General features: G+C 40.9%; 3 protein-coding genes across 5 annotated transcripts; 1 reads left to right on the forward strand and 2 right to left on the reverse strand.

Moving 5' to 3' along the window:
• Window positions 1-341: 341 nt before the first annotated feature.
• On the forward strand, window positions 342-3,339 carry pdzd11 (PDZ domain containing 11). The gene is made up of 6 exons (XM_076292534.1): window positions 342-428; window positions 818-913; window positions 1,005-1,145; window positions 1,235-1,333; window positions 1,682-1,742; window positions 1,861-3,339. Exons 2-6 carry the CDS (start codon window positions 821-823, stop codon window positions 1,893-1,895), a joined length of 429 nt encoding a protein of 142 aa, XP_076148649.1. The 5' UTR covers window positions 342-428; window positions 818-820; the 3' UTR covers window positions 1,896-3,339.
• Window positions 3,340-4,073: 734 nt separating this feature from the next.
• stard14 (START domain containing 14) lies at window positions 4,074-6,900 on the reverse strand. Its single transcript, XM_076292530.1, has 6 exons — window positions 6,327-6,900; window positions 6,062-6,209; window positions 5,592-5,695; window positions 5,186-5,303; window positions 5,026-5,078; window positions 4,074-4,289 (listed from the first exon to the last, which is right to left on the reverse strand). The coding sequence occupies exons 1-6, from the start codon at window positions 6,510-6,512 to the stop codon at window positions 4,074-4,076; spliced, it is 825 nt and encodes a 274-aa protein (XP_076148645.1). The 5' UTR covers window positions 6,513-6,900.
• A 457-nt stretch (window positions 6,901-7,357) lies between these two features.
• rab41 (RAB41, member RAS oncogene family) lies at window positions 7,358-17,460 on the reverse strand. 3 transcript variants are annotated; one of them, XM_076292533.1, is made up of 8 exons: window positions 17,308-17,460; window positions 16,061-16,119; window positions 15,735-15,788; window positions 14,508-14,613; window positions 14,073-14,184; window positions 11,605-11,698; window positions 10,794-10,860; window positions 7,358-9,595 (listed from the first exon to the last, which is right to left on the reverse strand). In XM_076292533.1, the coding sequence occupies exons 1-8, from the start codon at window positions 17,384-17,386 to the stop codon at window positions 9,531-9,533; spliced, it is 636 nt and encodes a 211-aa protein (XP_076148648.1). In that variant the 5' UTR covers window positions 17,387-17,460; the 3' UTR covers window positions 7,358-9,530. The 3 variants fall into 3 exon arrangements, with proteins under 3 accessions (XP_076148648.1, XP_076148647.1, XP_076148646.1); XM_076292532.1 differs by lacking the exon at window positions 11,605-11,698 and adding an exon at window positions 13,560-13,653; XM_076292531.1 differs by lacking the exons at window positions 11,605-11,698; window positions 14,508-14,613 and adding exons at window positions 13,560-13,653; window positions 15,279-15,384.

Raw genomic sequence — 17,460 nt, forward strand, 5'->3', positions numbered from 1 at the left:
TGAAAGACCTGAGCTTTCTCAAGAAGTATAGTCTGCTCTGTTCCTTCTTGTACAGTGTACACAGCCTCAGTGTTGCACTTCCAGTCCAGTTTGTTATCCAGATGTACACTCAGATATTTGCAGTTTTCCACTAGCCTACCTCCACCTCTTTCCCCATGGTGGAGGCAGTGTTCAAGACAATCTGTTTAGAAGAATGGGCCAACACCACACCTGAATACTGCGACTGATTACTTATTAGACGTTCTCTGGGATCTTTTACTGTCAATGGTATGACCAGAGAATGTCTAATAAGTAGGCTAATCAGTCGCAGTATTCAGGTGTGGTGATTGCCCATCCGTAGACGGGCTCTGAAGATACTCTTTATGCCATAGACTGGTCATACCACGTGATAGGTTGCTAGCGTTCATTGCTTTGTCAACTTCCGGCTGGTGAGTTGTTATCTTCGAGCTAGCTTGCTAACATAAATTGTTTGAATTTGAAACTAATATCAACAGAAAGTTTAAAGATAATCTTACAACACTTGATGGAATATCTCTGTCGTTAGCCTTAATCAACAGATTCGGTCAGGTTTATTTCTGTTCGTTTTTAAAGTACTGTCAAATTACCTTACCACTCTCCTCTGGACCAAAACCATCGTTGTGTAACGATAACGTTTATGTTATGCGACTGAAACGCTGTCAGATTTCCTACACATTTTAACTTTTTATCTGGGTCTATAGATTGTATTATGTAAGTAAGTCAGCATTACTGGATCATAGATCAGAAAATAAACATGTCAATTCAAATAACGTCATGTATGTAACGTTAATGTCCAAAGGCCATGGACACAAAAATACCATACGATGACTACCAACTCCCCGTGGTTTTTCTCCCTTCGTACGAGAATCCACCGGCATGGATCCCTGCACAAGAGGTAGCTTGTTAAAAAAAACATTACTTTGACACTCATGGAAAGTAAAGGCATTACCTTTTCTAACGTAACAATTTGTCTGTCCCTCTACTAGCGCGTCCAACACCCCGACTATAACAATGAACTTACACAGTTTCTTCCTCGCACCATCGTCTTGAAAAAACCTCCTGGAGCCCAGCTTGGCTTCAATATTCGTGGAGGCAAAGCGTCACAACTTGGCATCTTCATTTCTAAGGTTGTTTGGCCAGCCTTGAATTGTCTGGTGGATTGCGATTTGGGAAATGGTTGCAATGGTGTCATTTTCCTGCTGCTTGTATGCTACAGGTAGTCCCAGATTCTGATGCACATCGTGCTGGACTTCAGGAGGGAGACCAAGTGCTATCTGTAAATGATGTTGACTTCCAGGACATCGAACACTCCAGGGTAGGAAATGGTAGCAAGCCAAGATATGAATCTGAAAATAGATGTTGACAGCTATTACACTAGCACTTAACTTTTTTTTTTTTTTAATTATTATTCACTGTAAATGTGCAAGTCAGGGGCCCTAAAGAGAATAACATTTCATAGATGTTGAAACCTACATCTCAAAATGATAGCGCATGGGATAGAAGTAGTTTTAGTCAAAGAGTACTCTGTAATTTAAATGTAGCCTACTTTAGCAGCTTTAATGCACATATTAGCTTAAATGAAGTGTACTGACTATGATTAGACATTGAAATGCTGATTAATGATAATGATACATTAGAAATGCTGATTGTCTGTACTTTACAGGCTGTTGATATTCTGAAGACAGCTAGAGAGATTTTGATGAGGGTGCGCTTCTTTCCCTACAGTAAGTATATCAATAAAAACAGTGTGCTCTGTTAGTTCACTGGCATTGAGTGAAGAAAATAAAGTAATTGATATATGACATGAATATTTAATGAGACATGTTGCCTATGAATCCTCAGATTACCAGAGACAGAAGGAGAGAACTGTACACTAGGTGGCAGAGGAGTGTTGCATATCCAAATGATGCAGTCAAATAGGTCGAGATGTTATGGAGAGAATCACGTCATTTTTGCCCTCCCATGGACTACAGACTCCCTCTTTAGGTATGGCTGGCTGGACTTAAACATACTGATCCTGGCTTCATGATAAGTTCCCATACACACACTTACAACATCTACCAGATAACATCACCCAAGTCAACCCTATCCTCCCCAGCAGAGATGCACTGTTTGATGAATTGAGAGATGCACTGTTCAATTGCTCAGAGAGGCTGAGTAGGTGTCCAAGATGAGAGGTTTGGTACATTGTAAAATATCAGGAAAATGTATGTATGAATCATGCATCAACAGTATCGACAGTTCTATAGTAATTATTTATGTATAAATATCCTAACAAGATCTTGCCTTGTACAGTGCATGGAAGCAATGGCAAAGCATGCTGCTTTTTCCATTGTCATCATTAGGTCAGCTAGTGACAAGCAGCAAGTGAAATAACATAAATTTTGTATTGCATTAATTGGAATGTTTTTTTTTTCTTTTTTGAAAGTGCTTTTAAAGTGTAATTCCAGCAAAAATTGACCAAAGGGTGTTTTTCTACATTAAAACACATCAAATAATCGTTGATCAACCACTACAGGGCTTGGCCTGGTATATGCTATAGCCCCAAATCGCAAATAGTGGATTAGATAAGGGCAGTAAGCCAAACGCTTCCCAAATAGCATTTTTTAATCTGTGATATTGTTCAAAACAGCACCAAACCTCGTCAGTAGCTTGCTTAGGGTATCTACACATAAAACAAAGCACCAACAACCTAGTTAGCAAACCCAGAGTTTCACCAGATTAAGCCAAAGTCCTTTTAGGCAAATCCCTCCACTCGGCGGCCATATTGCAACGCTTTTTGGGCACTCATCGGGCATCCTCTTCGGCAGAAATGCGCGTGAGCAAGGCTTCACGACACCAATCTTGCTCCAGCTGCGAGTTCACAACACATGATTGGCACGATGTCTTCACAACACACCATTTGATTGGCTCAATGTATTCACATCACACCACATGATTGGCTCAATGTATTCACATGTCGACGTTTTGCCGAGGAAGGGGTAGACAACGGCGTTACAAACTAACCCCATGCATTTCTATTGAGGATTTGAGTGCTGTGTCTCCTCATTAGAAAGTCTCTGATTAAGCGCGCTGTTCAGCCTTTGTCAAAAAAGAGGTTTACTTCTAGAACTACAGTTTAGCATTCAGATTATTTCAAACGGAATAACACTGGTTGGAGTTGTAATAACTAATTAGGCCACTGCAGCGAAGAGACAATAGTTTTGTCTCCCGCAGGGGGGTTGAAACGTGTTGCAAATTGTTCTTTTTTTAAGTGTTGTTTTTTTTATATGTACACCATGCTCTTCTGGTCAATAAACATATAATGGTTAAAAAGCTGAATCTGAAAATAGTACATTTCATAACCAATTCATCAGCCTTTTATAAAATGTTTATAAATGATACATGAATACAGGAACTACATCTTCAACTTCATGTGATGATACTGAAAGTACCATTTCAGCTGATGTGTTATAACCCATAAAGAAAAAAAGAAAAAAAGAATCAAGGCTTCAAAAGCTGAGTTGTACAGTACATTTAAAGTAGATCATTCTAATTTTGAAAAATTACCCTGAGGGGTACATTACATTTGTTACCACTCCAATACCACATGGCCACTAAATGAATCATTAAAACCTTTTACTGTAAAAGAATACAGGATACATAAATAGAGGGCTTCATCAACTTCAGTATGTCCACAAGGCCACTGTACAGTGATGGGAACTCTTGATGCAATTATACTGCAGGATTCCACTGCAGAATCACAACGTGAAAGAAACAAGTTATTCCATATCTGTTGTGACATAAATACACAAGAAACATACTGCTTCAGAGGAAACAGGTAAACCCGAATGACAGCTTCTGTATCAGCACCTCGCCTAAGCTGCGAACACGACATTCTTTGTCAGCAGGGATGGGCATTGTAAGTGTGCAGAGGTGAGAACTCGCAGCAGCTTGTGAGTCTGGCTGTGGTCTTCAAGTGACAACATATGACATGGAGGAAAATCAAGACTCCAGTTCCCAGTCCATTTGTAAGTCCACCCCGTCCTCTATAGTCCCCATAAAGGCACGTACATTTAGCTGCTGTCATCAGCCTCAGTAGTCTCCGATACATCTTTTGAAGAGCTCTCGTCTACATTCTCCAGCGAGTCTGCCCGCTGAATGGACAACTCTGAGGCGTCCATCATTGGCAGATCACTCTGTTCAGGGTGAAGCCAGGGCTTGTGATTGGGGGAGTTCTGTGCTTTCCATTCTTGGTAGTTCTGTCCCGCCTTATGCACACATCTCAGGACCTGTAGAGAGGGAGTGGTGAGGGACACAGCTACAGGCCAAGATCTCACTCTGAAGTTCTACCTCACTGCGCATAGTTTGATAGAAATTCCTGCTCTACCTGATTTTCTGCCCTTTCAAAAGTTTCATAAATAGCTAGACATACTACTTTAACCTTTACAAAGGTAGGATTGGTGTCACATGAAAATCAACAGCAGTGTTCATTAGTAATGTTGCTTCAAAAAAACAGATGAAAAGTGGTCTACTTAGCAATTTTTTTTTTTTCCAAGCTAAAATATAAGGTATATTTCTTGGCCTGGCTTGTCCTGTGGCAGAGTTAACCTGATTGATGATCAAGAACTTGATGCCATTGATGATTAATTAGGATAACAAAGGTTGACTGAGCCCTTCAGCTTAGAGCCACACAATCTCAGTTTCACACACAAAGAAACACCTTGACCTGAATAGTTTCGGATTGCCTTGGCCATGTAACAAGCACTATGAAACCCACTTTACAAGTTACACTGGAGTGTAGCAACACTGCCTAATTGTCAAAAACCAGGACAAGTCGTTCAACTGAGTTTCTATGGTTACTGTTGTCATTTGAAAAGCTTCAAACCCACACACATACACCATGTAGAATTTCCACTTAATACTGTTTAGGATTTTTTCCTCTAATGAAGACATATCATTTGATCATTGTAGGATAAAAGTATACATGTTCACTAAAATATTCCACCAATAAAGAAATATACTCACTTTAGGAGCCAAAACTTGAGAGGCTTTGTTCACCACCCACTTGGGGAGGGAACCTGTCAAAAGAAAAACAACAATGGATTATTTTTTCAGACAACAAAAAAGAACAACATTCAGTCATGGGCCATCTGTGAGGCTGTGTAGCCCTGTTGTTAAGTCTCACCTTTGGGGTCAGCTTGTGAAAGGTATGTGAACAAGCAGCTGTTTGGTCCAGTTGACACAATCAGGTAACCAGTAAGAACAGAAACTGCTCTCACCAGGTCTTTATGTGGAGGGTATTTCTGGGGGGGAAAGAGGAGTTTGTAAGTCAAACTAGGATTCTTATAAATGCTATGGTAACTGAAAGAGTGTTATGTGAATGTATTCATTATATTCAAGTAGGCCTATGCTTCCTAAATACTATTAATCACCTCCAAACAAACATGAATTTCCATTTAGGACCTTATATCAAATCTGGTTGCTGAGACATGCTAGAGCAAATATGATTTACAGTATGATGCGTTAAATATTTGTTAATTTAGCAGACGCATGTTGATAGCTGATGCGTACTCAATCAGACCTCAACATACCGGGTGTTTGACGGAGTAGTTCACAATGATGTACTCCACGTCATTCACCTGCCAGGAGCGCAGGGTCACAACATCCCTGTTCTTCAGTGGCTTGGGACAAACCCCTGTGGGAATGAGCAAAAACCATAATAAATATTGGATCAGTCAATCTAACCTGCCAGACTAAGTAACCCTCCCCAGTGTAGGTAACCAAGGGCTCAATAGTGGAGCTGGAGCAACCACCTGGCCTTGGTGTGTTGATTATAAATAAAATGTCAAAACAAGCTCCCTCATGCCTCATCCCACTCCTAAGGGTTTAAGCAAGCTTCTACTCAAGTATCCTTTAAACAGCTATCTAGTTAGTTTTACCTCAACATGAAACAATTGATTTGGCATTTTTAAAAGTTGACTGATGCTTAGGAAAGTCAATAGTCTATCTGGAACAAGACAAACAAAGACCAAGTAGGATGAGGGTAGAAGACTGGACTCACAGGAGTAGTAGCCTACATCGGCGTTGGCGGATAATCGTGCTATATCAAAGCTTTCCAGCATAGTGGGGTCCCACTTCTTGCGATACTGACTGTCATGAAGGACGTCGAACATTGTCTCTGCTGAGACGTCTGCTATCGTCATTCTGCACTGTATTCAAAATGACGAAAACAACCATTTAGTGTCAACAATTAACATGTAAATTTACATCTATCAAAACTAGGCAAAAACATCAACTTCTTTTTGATATAGTTAGACCTAGCTTACCTTGATTTTGTGAACTTTTTGAGGCTTATTCTTACTCCCATGTGAAGATGTAACGGACGGAGTCTCAACCCACACTTCCATTCCATTCTTATCATATTTGCTGTGCCAGTTGTCCATAGCCCAGCATTGTTTTCTAAAGTCAGCAAAAACTTTGTCGTCTGGCAAAATATTCCCACCCTGAGACATGATCAGTCCTAGGCGTTCTCGAATGAGGAGACAATCGATTAAAATTCCTACTTTGCTCGATACTTTTTTCCCCCAAACAAAGTTGCTGTTATTTGATCACTGTTCCAAGACGAATCTCTTCTCGGGTGAAAAACACAACCGCTGGCGTTAATATAGTCCTCAATCTAAAAATCAAGCTAGACTGGATTTTTGTTATGAATTCCACACCTGCCAACCATACTAGCTCAGCTCCTTATGGTAGGCGACTTCCGGCCATTGTAGGGTGCAGGTGTGCGTCGTGTCAAATGTTTTAAGTGAAAATTACAATTATACGTATAGACACATTAATAAATTATGCTACACTGTTACAAATTACAGATAAAAAAAAAGTATTATTGTGTACTCGCGTTAACAAATTACAGACGTTATTTGTATTCTACCTGGATCTCGAACTTAAACGCGTAACCACACCCCCAATACACTTTTGGGCGTATATCACTATGCCACAACTGACTTTCGATTGGGTAACAATTGGAGCGATTCTTACGTGCGCACAGAAGTGATTAAGTTATGTACCCACATGAATCAGCCCTACACCTGACCATAAAGGCTACAATTAGTTTACAGTGTTCAGAAAACGTCACTGGAGGATTTATTTGGCTATTGACTATCGACATCCCACTTTTTTCTTATAATTGAGCAACACCATTTCCTGCTTTTTTCTTTAAATGCATTCTAGCCCGTGTTACCCAACAACAACAAAAAGTATACACTAACACATCTATACATTTTATCCTCTACCATTATCTACAAGTGGAAATAAATTGCTTTGTGAAAAGATAATTATCTAATCATCACTAAGAAAATTAACTTTTGGTGAAATATCTTTATTTCGTGTGATACACTTCGGTGTTTCTTTAACTTTACTTTTTTACAGCAGAGAATAATAGTACATTATTCACACAAACTTTGCTAAACACTAGTAGACAGCATATTTCAAATACACAGTTCAGATTAGCACACAGCTGAGTCATCAGTCAGTGACAAGTATTGAGAGACTTGTTCGATGTAATTGAATACTTTATATTTTACATTTAAGTCATCAAATGTTAACATTTTCAAACCAGCTATAGAGGATAATGAGTATTCAGGTTGCTCAGATGTACATGACAGCAGTGGTTATAATCAGAGGTGTGTGCAATTTTGTGTGTGAAAGTGTGTTGTGGTGCAGTAGGGTTTTAAGTGATGCTTTGAATTCAGACTAATGTTCATAAATGTGACAGTGGCTACCATAACTTTAGGGACACTTCCCTAATCTGTGTGACCATAGTGACAAGTAAATGACAATATAATCAGAGCCTTTCCCTCCAGATACAGTATCCAAGCAGATACGCAAAGAATAAATAAACTGTTCTTTTCCAACGTGCCACCAAACTGTCATTTTGGTCAAGCGTACAATGTATTATCTGTTGCTAGTGAAATAAAAATAAATAAATTAAGACATTTAAAACCAAACAGTCTTATACAAGCAAAAGCAACAAATGTCAAACTACTCTGTGCTTTTTTGCTTGTTTTTTTCTTTTTACACTGAAGCATCTGCTGCATATAAAGAACTCTGAATATCTGCTTAGCAAAAACAACACCCTCAAATCCAAGCAAGTCAACAGGCCCTTAAAACACCAATTCATCACCATGACTTGATTTAGTGTAACAATTATTGTTAAAAAAAAAAAAAAAAAAAAAAGTAGCAAGGCATTTATACAGTCATCCACCTCCAGATCTTGCATGCTGTTCCTACAACAGTGTACAAAAAACGAATAGTACAAATGAAACACTAATAACTGGCAGTCAGTGGGTGCCAAAAACACTGACACCTGAAAGGCCCACTACAATGCTGCCATCTGTCTGTCTGTATGACATTTAGACAGACCTGATTAGTTACAACTTGCTTCAAGGACCCACTGGTGAAATGGGAGCTTCACAGATACATTTGTTTTTTTATTTTTTTTGTTTGGGGGGGGCGGGGGGGGTGTAGTGGACATCCTCTGTAGTCCACCATTTTGTTTTCAGACCATGTGGTTAATAAGAGACAGAAAAGCGAGGAGGATAGTTCTAAGCTAGAGATACAGAATTGTATTCTGAGTACCTGTCCCTTTTCTGATAAAATGCCGATGAATGCTTTCTTCCATCAAACCATGTTGTACATTCTACCTAGATCAATCCTCAACACATCATTGATAAATGGGACTGGCTTTCTTGCAGAGGTTTGACCATATGTATTATGTTCTTTGGCTATTCATGACGGTCCTGGATTTCAAGTCTTGACTAATCTCTGGTCCCTTAAACCATATCTGAACTGAACTGTAGGGTGTGTTGATGACCGCACTTCTAAGTTACTGATAAAGAGATCTCTGAAAAAAAAAAAAAAAAAAAAAAAAAACCTTGTCCATTGCACTGTTCTTATTTTCGCATGAGCAACTGGCCAACACATTTGGGGATCAGTAACAGTTGTCTGCAATCTCTCAGCATCGACTAGCCTTTTCTTGCTCTCCCTTACGGTAACAATCCGCTGAAATTAAAAGCAAGGCATCAACACGGGACCTTCCCCTACCCCTCAAGTCACTGAAATAACTGGAAAAGAAAATGACTTCACAACAACAAGTGTGACACCACCAATGCTCCAAAAAAAAGTGCAAGAACTTAAGAGCAGTGAGCAACGTCAGTCTGCAATCCTATATAACGCCATGCAGTTGGAATACTTTAGCATTTCACCTACGCTGTGTTAATTTTTTTTTCTCTTTTTTTAAAATCAATTACTAATATTTTCTTATGATAACCCTTTTCTTTTTTTTTCTTTAAATACAGAGTAATAGCACATCCACACGGATACTCCGAAAAATCACTGAGTCAAGGGAGTGGGAGGGGGAAAAAAAAGGTTTCTCCAGCTAATGGCGCAGAGCCACGAGTGGAGCGAGTGGCCACTGAGAGACAAGCTGTTGGTGGGGAGGAGGCAGGACTGGTGGGGCTGTGAGCTGGGCACTAGCAGGAGCAGCTGCTCTCGGTCACTGGCAGCTCTGGGGGCTTCTCCAGTTTGATGTCGATCACTGAGGAGGGACAGGTTAAGGACACAACTCAAAAGACTCTAGAATCATGGCATTCAGCCAAAGCATGCATGGGCCTTATTGTGATATGAGAGAATTGCTGGTTAGACAGGAAGAGTGAGGAGACTAAGGGTAGAGAAGTTGAAGATGAATGGATTTTTACAGTGCAATATGATGCACATCAAGCATGCATTTCATTGGACTGGTTGAGACTGGCCATAACAGGTTACATGACGATCACATTTTATATCCAGGATATAGATGACATTACAGGAAAACTCTAGGATTTTCTAGCCTACCATAGTACTTTTCTTTCTTTTTCTCATAGCATTCAGTCCCTACTAGTCGATAATCACATGAGAGCTGTATACTGATTACTGGATACCAGGCACTGAATCGACTAGTAGAGACTGAATGCAATGCTAGAGGTAAGGGATTGACTGTATAAACTGCAATTCTATAGTTTCTTCAGATGTAAACAGAATCTATGTTATTGCAGTAGGTATCTTCTCCATAGCACTCTTTTCTCTTGTTTCCAAGGTACTTTTAATCATATTCTTAACCTCGTCAGTGGTGAAAAAGAGGTTTACTTCGTTCTAGCAACATTCTAGCTCAATACTACACTGATTCTAGTCATTTTTGTCCAAGGTTTCCTTTTAAAGCAGCAGCTTGTGTGTGAACCTCCTCATAAACAATAAGTAATACTAAAGGCTGTAATGCTGCATTAATGTAACTTATGACATGAATTTTTGTTCATGGACCCTTAATGAATTGTTGCTGAATTAAGTTCATGAACATTTCAGTCCCCACTGAGATAACAGCCATGGGAATTCACTGATCTTTGCTTTGATTGGTGTTTTTCACAATAAAAAAAAACCCTTTAGGCCACAAGGAAACTAAAATCCTGGGCATAACACTCCATACATGTCTCACGTGTCATAAAAAAGGGCCACAGCTTACTCTTACGTCAGAAAAGGTTTGTCACAAAAGCAATGGATTAACCGCAGCCCTGTCTCACTGACACAGGAGGGGGGTTTATCTTTACAGTTTACAGCAGAGTCACTGCATCAGGTTATACCAGTTCTAAATCACCTTCAATCTGAAAAGTACAATACAGCAATCAAGTACAATGCAGATTTTCGGCGTATGATAATGAGACTTGCCAATAAGACAAAGCAGCATGATTAACTTGGAAGGATACTGTCCTCTTTGCTTTTTTCTGGTGTACTGTCCATCCCAGGCAAGGCTGCAGCAACACGACGGAACAGCTGAAGGGAAACAGTGAGACGGTTTGCACGGATGTGGGACAAAGTGTGGCCTATAATTTGCTTATAGCATCTCTGACTGTCACTTCATATTGGGCACTGCTTCATGTGTAACTTGGCTTTTGTTCTTTACAAAATGCTACCTTGAAGATATTTACAACAATATTGTGATTAAAGGCAGGCACAAAGGGAAAGCTAGGGTATGTGAAGCTGAATTCAACAGGGGGGAAATAACATGATCTTGCAACTCAGGGATAGAAGAAAGAACACACACACACACACACACACACACACACACACACACACACACACACACACACACACACACACACACACACACACACACCATATGAAGTAATGTGCACAACACACACTAAGGCACAACAACTACTAGCTTCATTCAAACTCAGACATCAAATGGGACCAATAGTTAAGATGGACAACCATAGCATTGTAAATTTGCTAGAAGGAATTTGCTTGCCAAAGTTTGATTGAAGCCACAAAACAAGCAAACTGATAATAAAAAGGAAAAAGGTACACCACAGCACATGTACAGTTTACAGAAAAGCCTGAGGAGGGCAAACACAACCCTGGCGTGACTGTTCAACAGATTAAAAGACATCACTGGCAAAGGTACGGTGGAAGAAGAGAGAAAGAGAAATGGAGGCGTGGCAAAGGAGTTTCAGGGTGGGGTGGTGGGGTGTTGTTAAGTGAGGGTCTGCCCTGTCTTTTATGGAGCATCTCTACCTGTTTGACATTGTAGCCAGTCTTTGCGCTGGTCTCAATGAACATGACATTCAGTTCCTTAGCTCTCTGCTCGCCCTCCTCCGTGGTGATCTGTCTACTCGGGCCAAAGCAGAGAGGGGACGGCCACAATGGAATGAGGAGAGACAGAGACCCCAAAGGCACCAAGGGGAGGAAAAGGAGCATGAGAGACGGAAGGAAACAGGGAAAGAGAGAGAAAAGAGAGGGGGAGAAGTAAGAATAACTCAATTTGCTAGGCCTTAAGAGAAATGTCAGTGTTAGTACAGTTGCGAGGGGCACAAACTTTCACGAGAAGATGGAAAAAGAGGGCAGGAAGCCCTGCTGTTGGAGGAGGACAGCATTTCTTTTTAAGAAATGAGAATCACAGCAGAGAAAAAACAAACACACACACTTTCATATTCTTACCCTTAAAGGAGCTATATATAAGCCTAATTAGCAATCGGTTACCAAGCAAAATGATTTCATACTCCCCAGATTAGGGGTGTATTACTACCTCCTCTCCCTTCACAGAAGTAAGCCAAGTAAACCAAGATGTCGGAGCTGAGGCTACCTGAAGCATGAAAACTATCATATGATTGAAAGTCACCTTAAAGGGACACCAGGCAAGCCTGATGCTTTTTCTCTACGAAACTCCCCCTCGCTCAGTCTGAAGCTCTTTTCCTTTTCTTTGCGTCTTCCGTCAAGGGTTTTCGCTGCTTCTTCGCCGCTCTGCCATTATACCAACGTTTGCAACAATCTCTAGCCTTTCGTTAGCCTGCCTCTGTGCTGTAAACTGATCCTGCTTCGGTCGGCGGGTAGGATACACCGAACTTGCAAGTGGGATATTCTTCCTACAGGCAGTAGGGGCGGGCCGAGAGAGCCTTCATTCGCCCCGTAATGAGTCATTTAACCATATACCGACTTACGAAGATGATTAATTAACACGAAAACGTTGCCTGGTGTCCCTTTAAGTCACCATTAGTGTCTCGATAAGCATCAATTGATGCATAGAGATTATAATAAGGACTGTTTATAAAAGTCAGTGCATTACCTTAACTCTTTTGGTCATTGCAAATTGCATCATTGCCAATTGATGCATAGAGGTTATAATAAGGACTGTTTATAAAAATCAGTCAGTGACTTAAGTTAAGATGGTGATGACTGGAGTTAAGGTAATGCACTGCATTCATAAAGAGTCCTTATTATAACCTCTCTGTACACTTGCAAAGTTGCAAAAAATACTTAGATTTTTCCGTAGGAACCCTCTCCACACTACCACCGAAGTATAATGCTATTTTGAAACCGTCAGTGGTTTAAAAATAGCTATTTGTTTTGAGGTGGTGGCACACCCCTTGCACTATCACTATAAGCCGTTCTGTTGTTAATGCAAAATATAGTTAGCTCAAACCTACTTAACTTAACATATTTTTTCCCCAAACAAAAGTTTGAACTTGTTATATTCCATAAATAGATCCTAGGTTGTTTCTACTCCGGATCATTCCTTCCTAATTCCTAACCATCAATGTTAACCGATGGGCTTGCTACTGAGCTACTTGTCGATGTATAGGACAGCTGTGCTCATTTGGGGCCATTCATATTTTCAGATTGAGGCTCATTTACATCAGGTCATTATTTTAGCCTCTGAAATGAGATTTTAGCAATTGACAACACAATTGCTGGCCATGCAGGCTTATGCCAGTGACTGCACTCTTGCTTCACTTTGATGTTTTCACTACTTCGTCTTTGCCTTGAAGTACAAAGTGAGAGAGGATGGGCTAGGGCCAGCTGGTTAGCATGGATGTTTCTGGACATTTTTAACGCTTCTAGACTAACATTCTTACATATAGCACCTTTAAGGACCTCAACCACACATAGAGTCCAGCTCTTCTGAGACAGAGCACAGACTTAGGAGAGTCATAACAGTAGCACTTTGACCCTGGGAGCATGTGAACACCCACCTGCTTGACGTTATAGCCAGCCTTGGCACTGGTCTCTATGTACATCACATTGAGCTCCCGAGCTTTCCTCTCTGCAGCCTCTACTGAAACTTGCCTGCCATTGCCCATGAGAGGGATGGGAGATTGAGTAGCACCACAGGCATGGATGGAAGGGGGGTTGGGTAGGGGACAAATGCAAAGGAGAAATGGAAATAAAATAATAATATATATATTTTTAAAAAATGGGGAAACATGATCAAACACAAATATAAATCAAAACATGGACAAAGAAATCAAAGACTTATCCAAACAAAAACGTAACAAACAAGAAAATCACGAGTGAAATGACAAATTGTAGAATTAAGTAATGAGGGTTTGACCAAAATAAAATAAAATAATATAACAGAAATTAAACCAAAGATGAGGCATGCCTCTGAACATAACATAGGTATGAAATGCCATTTTATCCTCCATCATGTGGACCCATGGCTAATCTACATCTTTTCTTCCAAGACATGTTATGCACAACTGTACCTTTTATCAGCCAAGTCTGTTTTGTTGCCAACTAACATGATGATGACATCACTCCCCCTCTCTGTTCTGACATCATCAATCCACTTTGAGGTCTGCTGGAATGAATTTAAATCTGCAGAGAAGAACGATGAATAGGTGACAACAAGAAATACTTATGGATGAAGTGTATTGTAAAGTTATTATTTTTTATGTAAGTATTTTACAAACGTAAATTTCAAAACACAGGATTTCACATCCAGAATCTGAATCACACAGAGTAAAGCACACTGTTAGTGAGAAAAGTTCAACAGTATTTTAGTTTAAGCACACAGCCCGTGACCACGTCCCCCTCCACCCATCTAGAATACCTGACCTAACTACTCCCTCTTTGATGCATCGCCCCCACGGTGGCCTATCCCATAGCACTCTTGCATTGACCCTGACAGCCTGACTCACTGGTGATGTCATAGACCACCACTGCAATGGTGGAGTCGCGTATGTAGCTGGGGATGAGGCTGCGGAAGCGCTCCTGCCCTGCCGTGTCCCACAGCTGGAGCCGAACCTGAGGATCCATGCAGAGAGAGAGAGAGAGACAGAGAGAGACAGCGGGAAAGAGGGAGAAACATGAAGGAGAGGGTGCGAGAGTGAGAAGAGACAGACATGGAGTTGGAGGAGAGAAATAAAGAACGAGCAGAGACTTAAAGGAGTTGCAAAGAGGCAGCAATGGAGATCACCCATCCAGAAATGAGACACAGTCTCCTGAAAAAGGCAACACAGGCAGTAGTCATGAATTGTAGACTATTCTGGAAAGGCCAATCTGAAGTCATGAATGCTGGATCAAAATCTCTTCTTTAGACTGACAAAGATGAGACTGCCTGCTGAGCTGGCGTCTCACACCATGAAGCCTTTATCGGAAAGCGCGTCCCTATTCCTGCCCTCACGCTACACTGCAGGTGCAGCATTCATTGAGCACAGACATTTGAATGCACATTAGATTAACACAGACGTTCACCTTCTCTCCTTCACAAGCCCTTCAGATGTGAAGAAATGTGTTAGTCGCTCATCTCCCCATAAATAGATGCTAAGGTGAACGCAAGTGCCGGCCAATGTGTTCAAGATAGCTCTATGAATGCTGCCCTTCCTGCAACCGCCTCCAACTCACACCCCATTGGGCACGTAGTGCAGGGCAGAGGGGCCAAGCAGGTGGGGGCCGGAGGCGATACCTACTTGCTATGTCATAGACCACCACAGCAGCAGCCGAGTCTCGGATGTAGCTGGGGATGAGACTGCGGAAGCGCTCCTGCCCTGCAGTGTCCCACAGCTGGAGCCGAATCTGTGACCACATCAGTGGGGGCCCAATTTGACCCAGCCAACAAAGCAGAATGGGAGTGGGGGGATGAACAGAAAAACAACCAACTTAAAAAAAAACATAAAAGAAAAATAGGATGGCGGTGTGCAAATGCAGTGTGGGGATAAACAAAAATGCATGACTTATGAGGTGACAAGTGACAAACAACTAAAACATCTTAACAGCAAAAAAAAGAAAAAGTCCAAAACATGCATCACATTTCTATATTTGATTGATTAGCTGATGAGATGAGATGATGAAATTAAGTGAGCTGCCAACTACGGAAAAACTAAGAATGATAAAGATCTGAGGTCTGACTGAAGAAAACTACCTACCGTGCGATCTTCCAGGTACATTGTTTTTGATAGAAAGTCGATTCCGATTGTTGCCTGTGAGAAAAGAGAATAACTGAGGCGATACACTACAGTTCATTACACAGCTCTTCACATGAATGGGCCTTCCCAATGATCGGAGGTCTGTTAAGTAAGTAGCCTAACCCTCTATGACCAGCAGTCATACTCTATTTTTTATTGTCATGTGAAGCTGTGAGGGCAAGTATCTATTAGTATCTATAATCTATGGCAAGATACTAAAGAGTATCAAAAAATAAATTATGTGCTACCTATAGGTTGTAGCAGTTTCAGCTCTTCCAAATGCTTACCTGATAAGTATTGTCAAAGCTGTCATACATGAACCTTGTGATGAGTGAGGTCTTCCCCACTGCAAAGAAAACAATTTCAATGAACATTTCATCAGAATCAATAAACAAATACATCCTGTAAGTTCAATCAGTGAATCAATGTTTTGGCCACGGTGATAAACTATCAGAGTTTGATATTGGGATGAATGCTCAACAGACCCTGCTGAACTCTGATCGCTGAGTTGGCAACAAGGGTGGTGCCAGGATTCTCACATAATGGATGTGAGCTAGCTAGCTAACTGCATAGGTAAATCGGAATACGAGCTAGCGAAACGAACCAAACGTGCTTTTACAACTGTATCGACTAAAATATTTACTAACACATACACTACAGTTAAAATGTAATGAATTATTGGTTGGCTTTAGTGGAGAAGGAGCAGATAGCCGCCGTTACATGGCCAACTACGTTAGAGGAGCTAACGTTAGCTAGCCATGATCTCGTATATTGATGGCCGGCTAACGGGCAAGCTGGATCTAAATCATTTATATTGCCATCTCCGATAATACGTTATCACGTCCAAGCAGTTTTTTCTACACACTCTGTAGATTGCATCCTTCGAAATGTTACATTGCATAAATATCTAACGTTACGCAGGAGCTGTTTGATTATACTTTACTTACTCTGACTTAAATGCCAACTATGTTAGCAGCTAGCTAGCCAAAGCCTACAGCTAAGCTACTCACAGCTATCGTTGGCCGCACCACAAAACACACAATAACGGGCTCGGTTAGCGATTTAGCTTGGGCAGATATAACACTGATGAACTCTTCAAAATAACAACAGTGTGGTTTTGATAAAATGTATGGCAACGTCCATTCTCAAATCTAGTCTTGCCAGACACCAGCCACACTTATTCAACATCAGGGTGGCTAGCATAGCTATGGTAGTTTACAACAGGAGAGCATAGCTGATGTCATCTGTAAGTGCGAAGAAAGGTGGCTGGACAGTCATGAGACACAAACAGCTTTTGTTCAGTTTTGTGGAGAGTATCCACATTATGTTTAATTTTAACCTCGGTCTACACACGTCACTTCACTGACATCAGGTTAGGTGTAATTGTTAGCTGAGGTTAGTTTGTTGTAGAGAGCATCCTTAAATCGGCCTGTCTCGTCGGCCTCAGAAAGGCTACGTTAACATTACCGTCGAGCATCCAATGGAACGAATCACTCAATTAGAATCTATAATATTATGAACTGATAAATCTTACCGCTTTGCTCGCCTAAGAACACGAGCTTGAATTTCCGCAGGGGGTTCCCAAACTCTCCGCCACCCGTCGTTGTCGACATATTTATTTTACGATACAGACAAATCCCTGTTTATTTTCCTTACAGAGAAGGGCAACACACCGTCTGTTCATATG

This window comes from Alosa pseudoharengus, unplaced genomic scaffold (genome assembly GCF_046254945.1).
Source record: "Alosa pseudoharengus isolate Yale_2024_CS ecotype anadromous, Long Island Sound unplaced genomic scaffold, YU_APseudo_1.1 YU_APseudo_1.1_scf_19, whole genome shotgun sequence".
NCBI lineage: Eukaryota > Metazoa > Chordata > Actinopteri > Clupeiformes > Clupeidae > Alosa > Alosa pseudoharengus.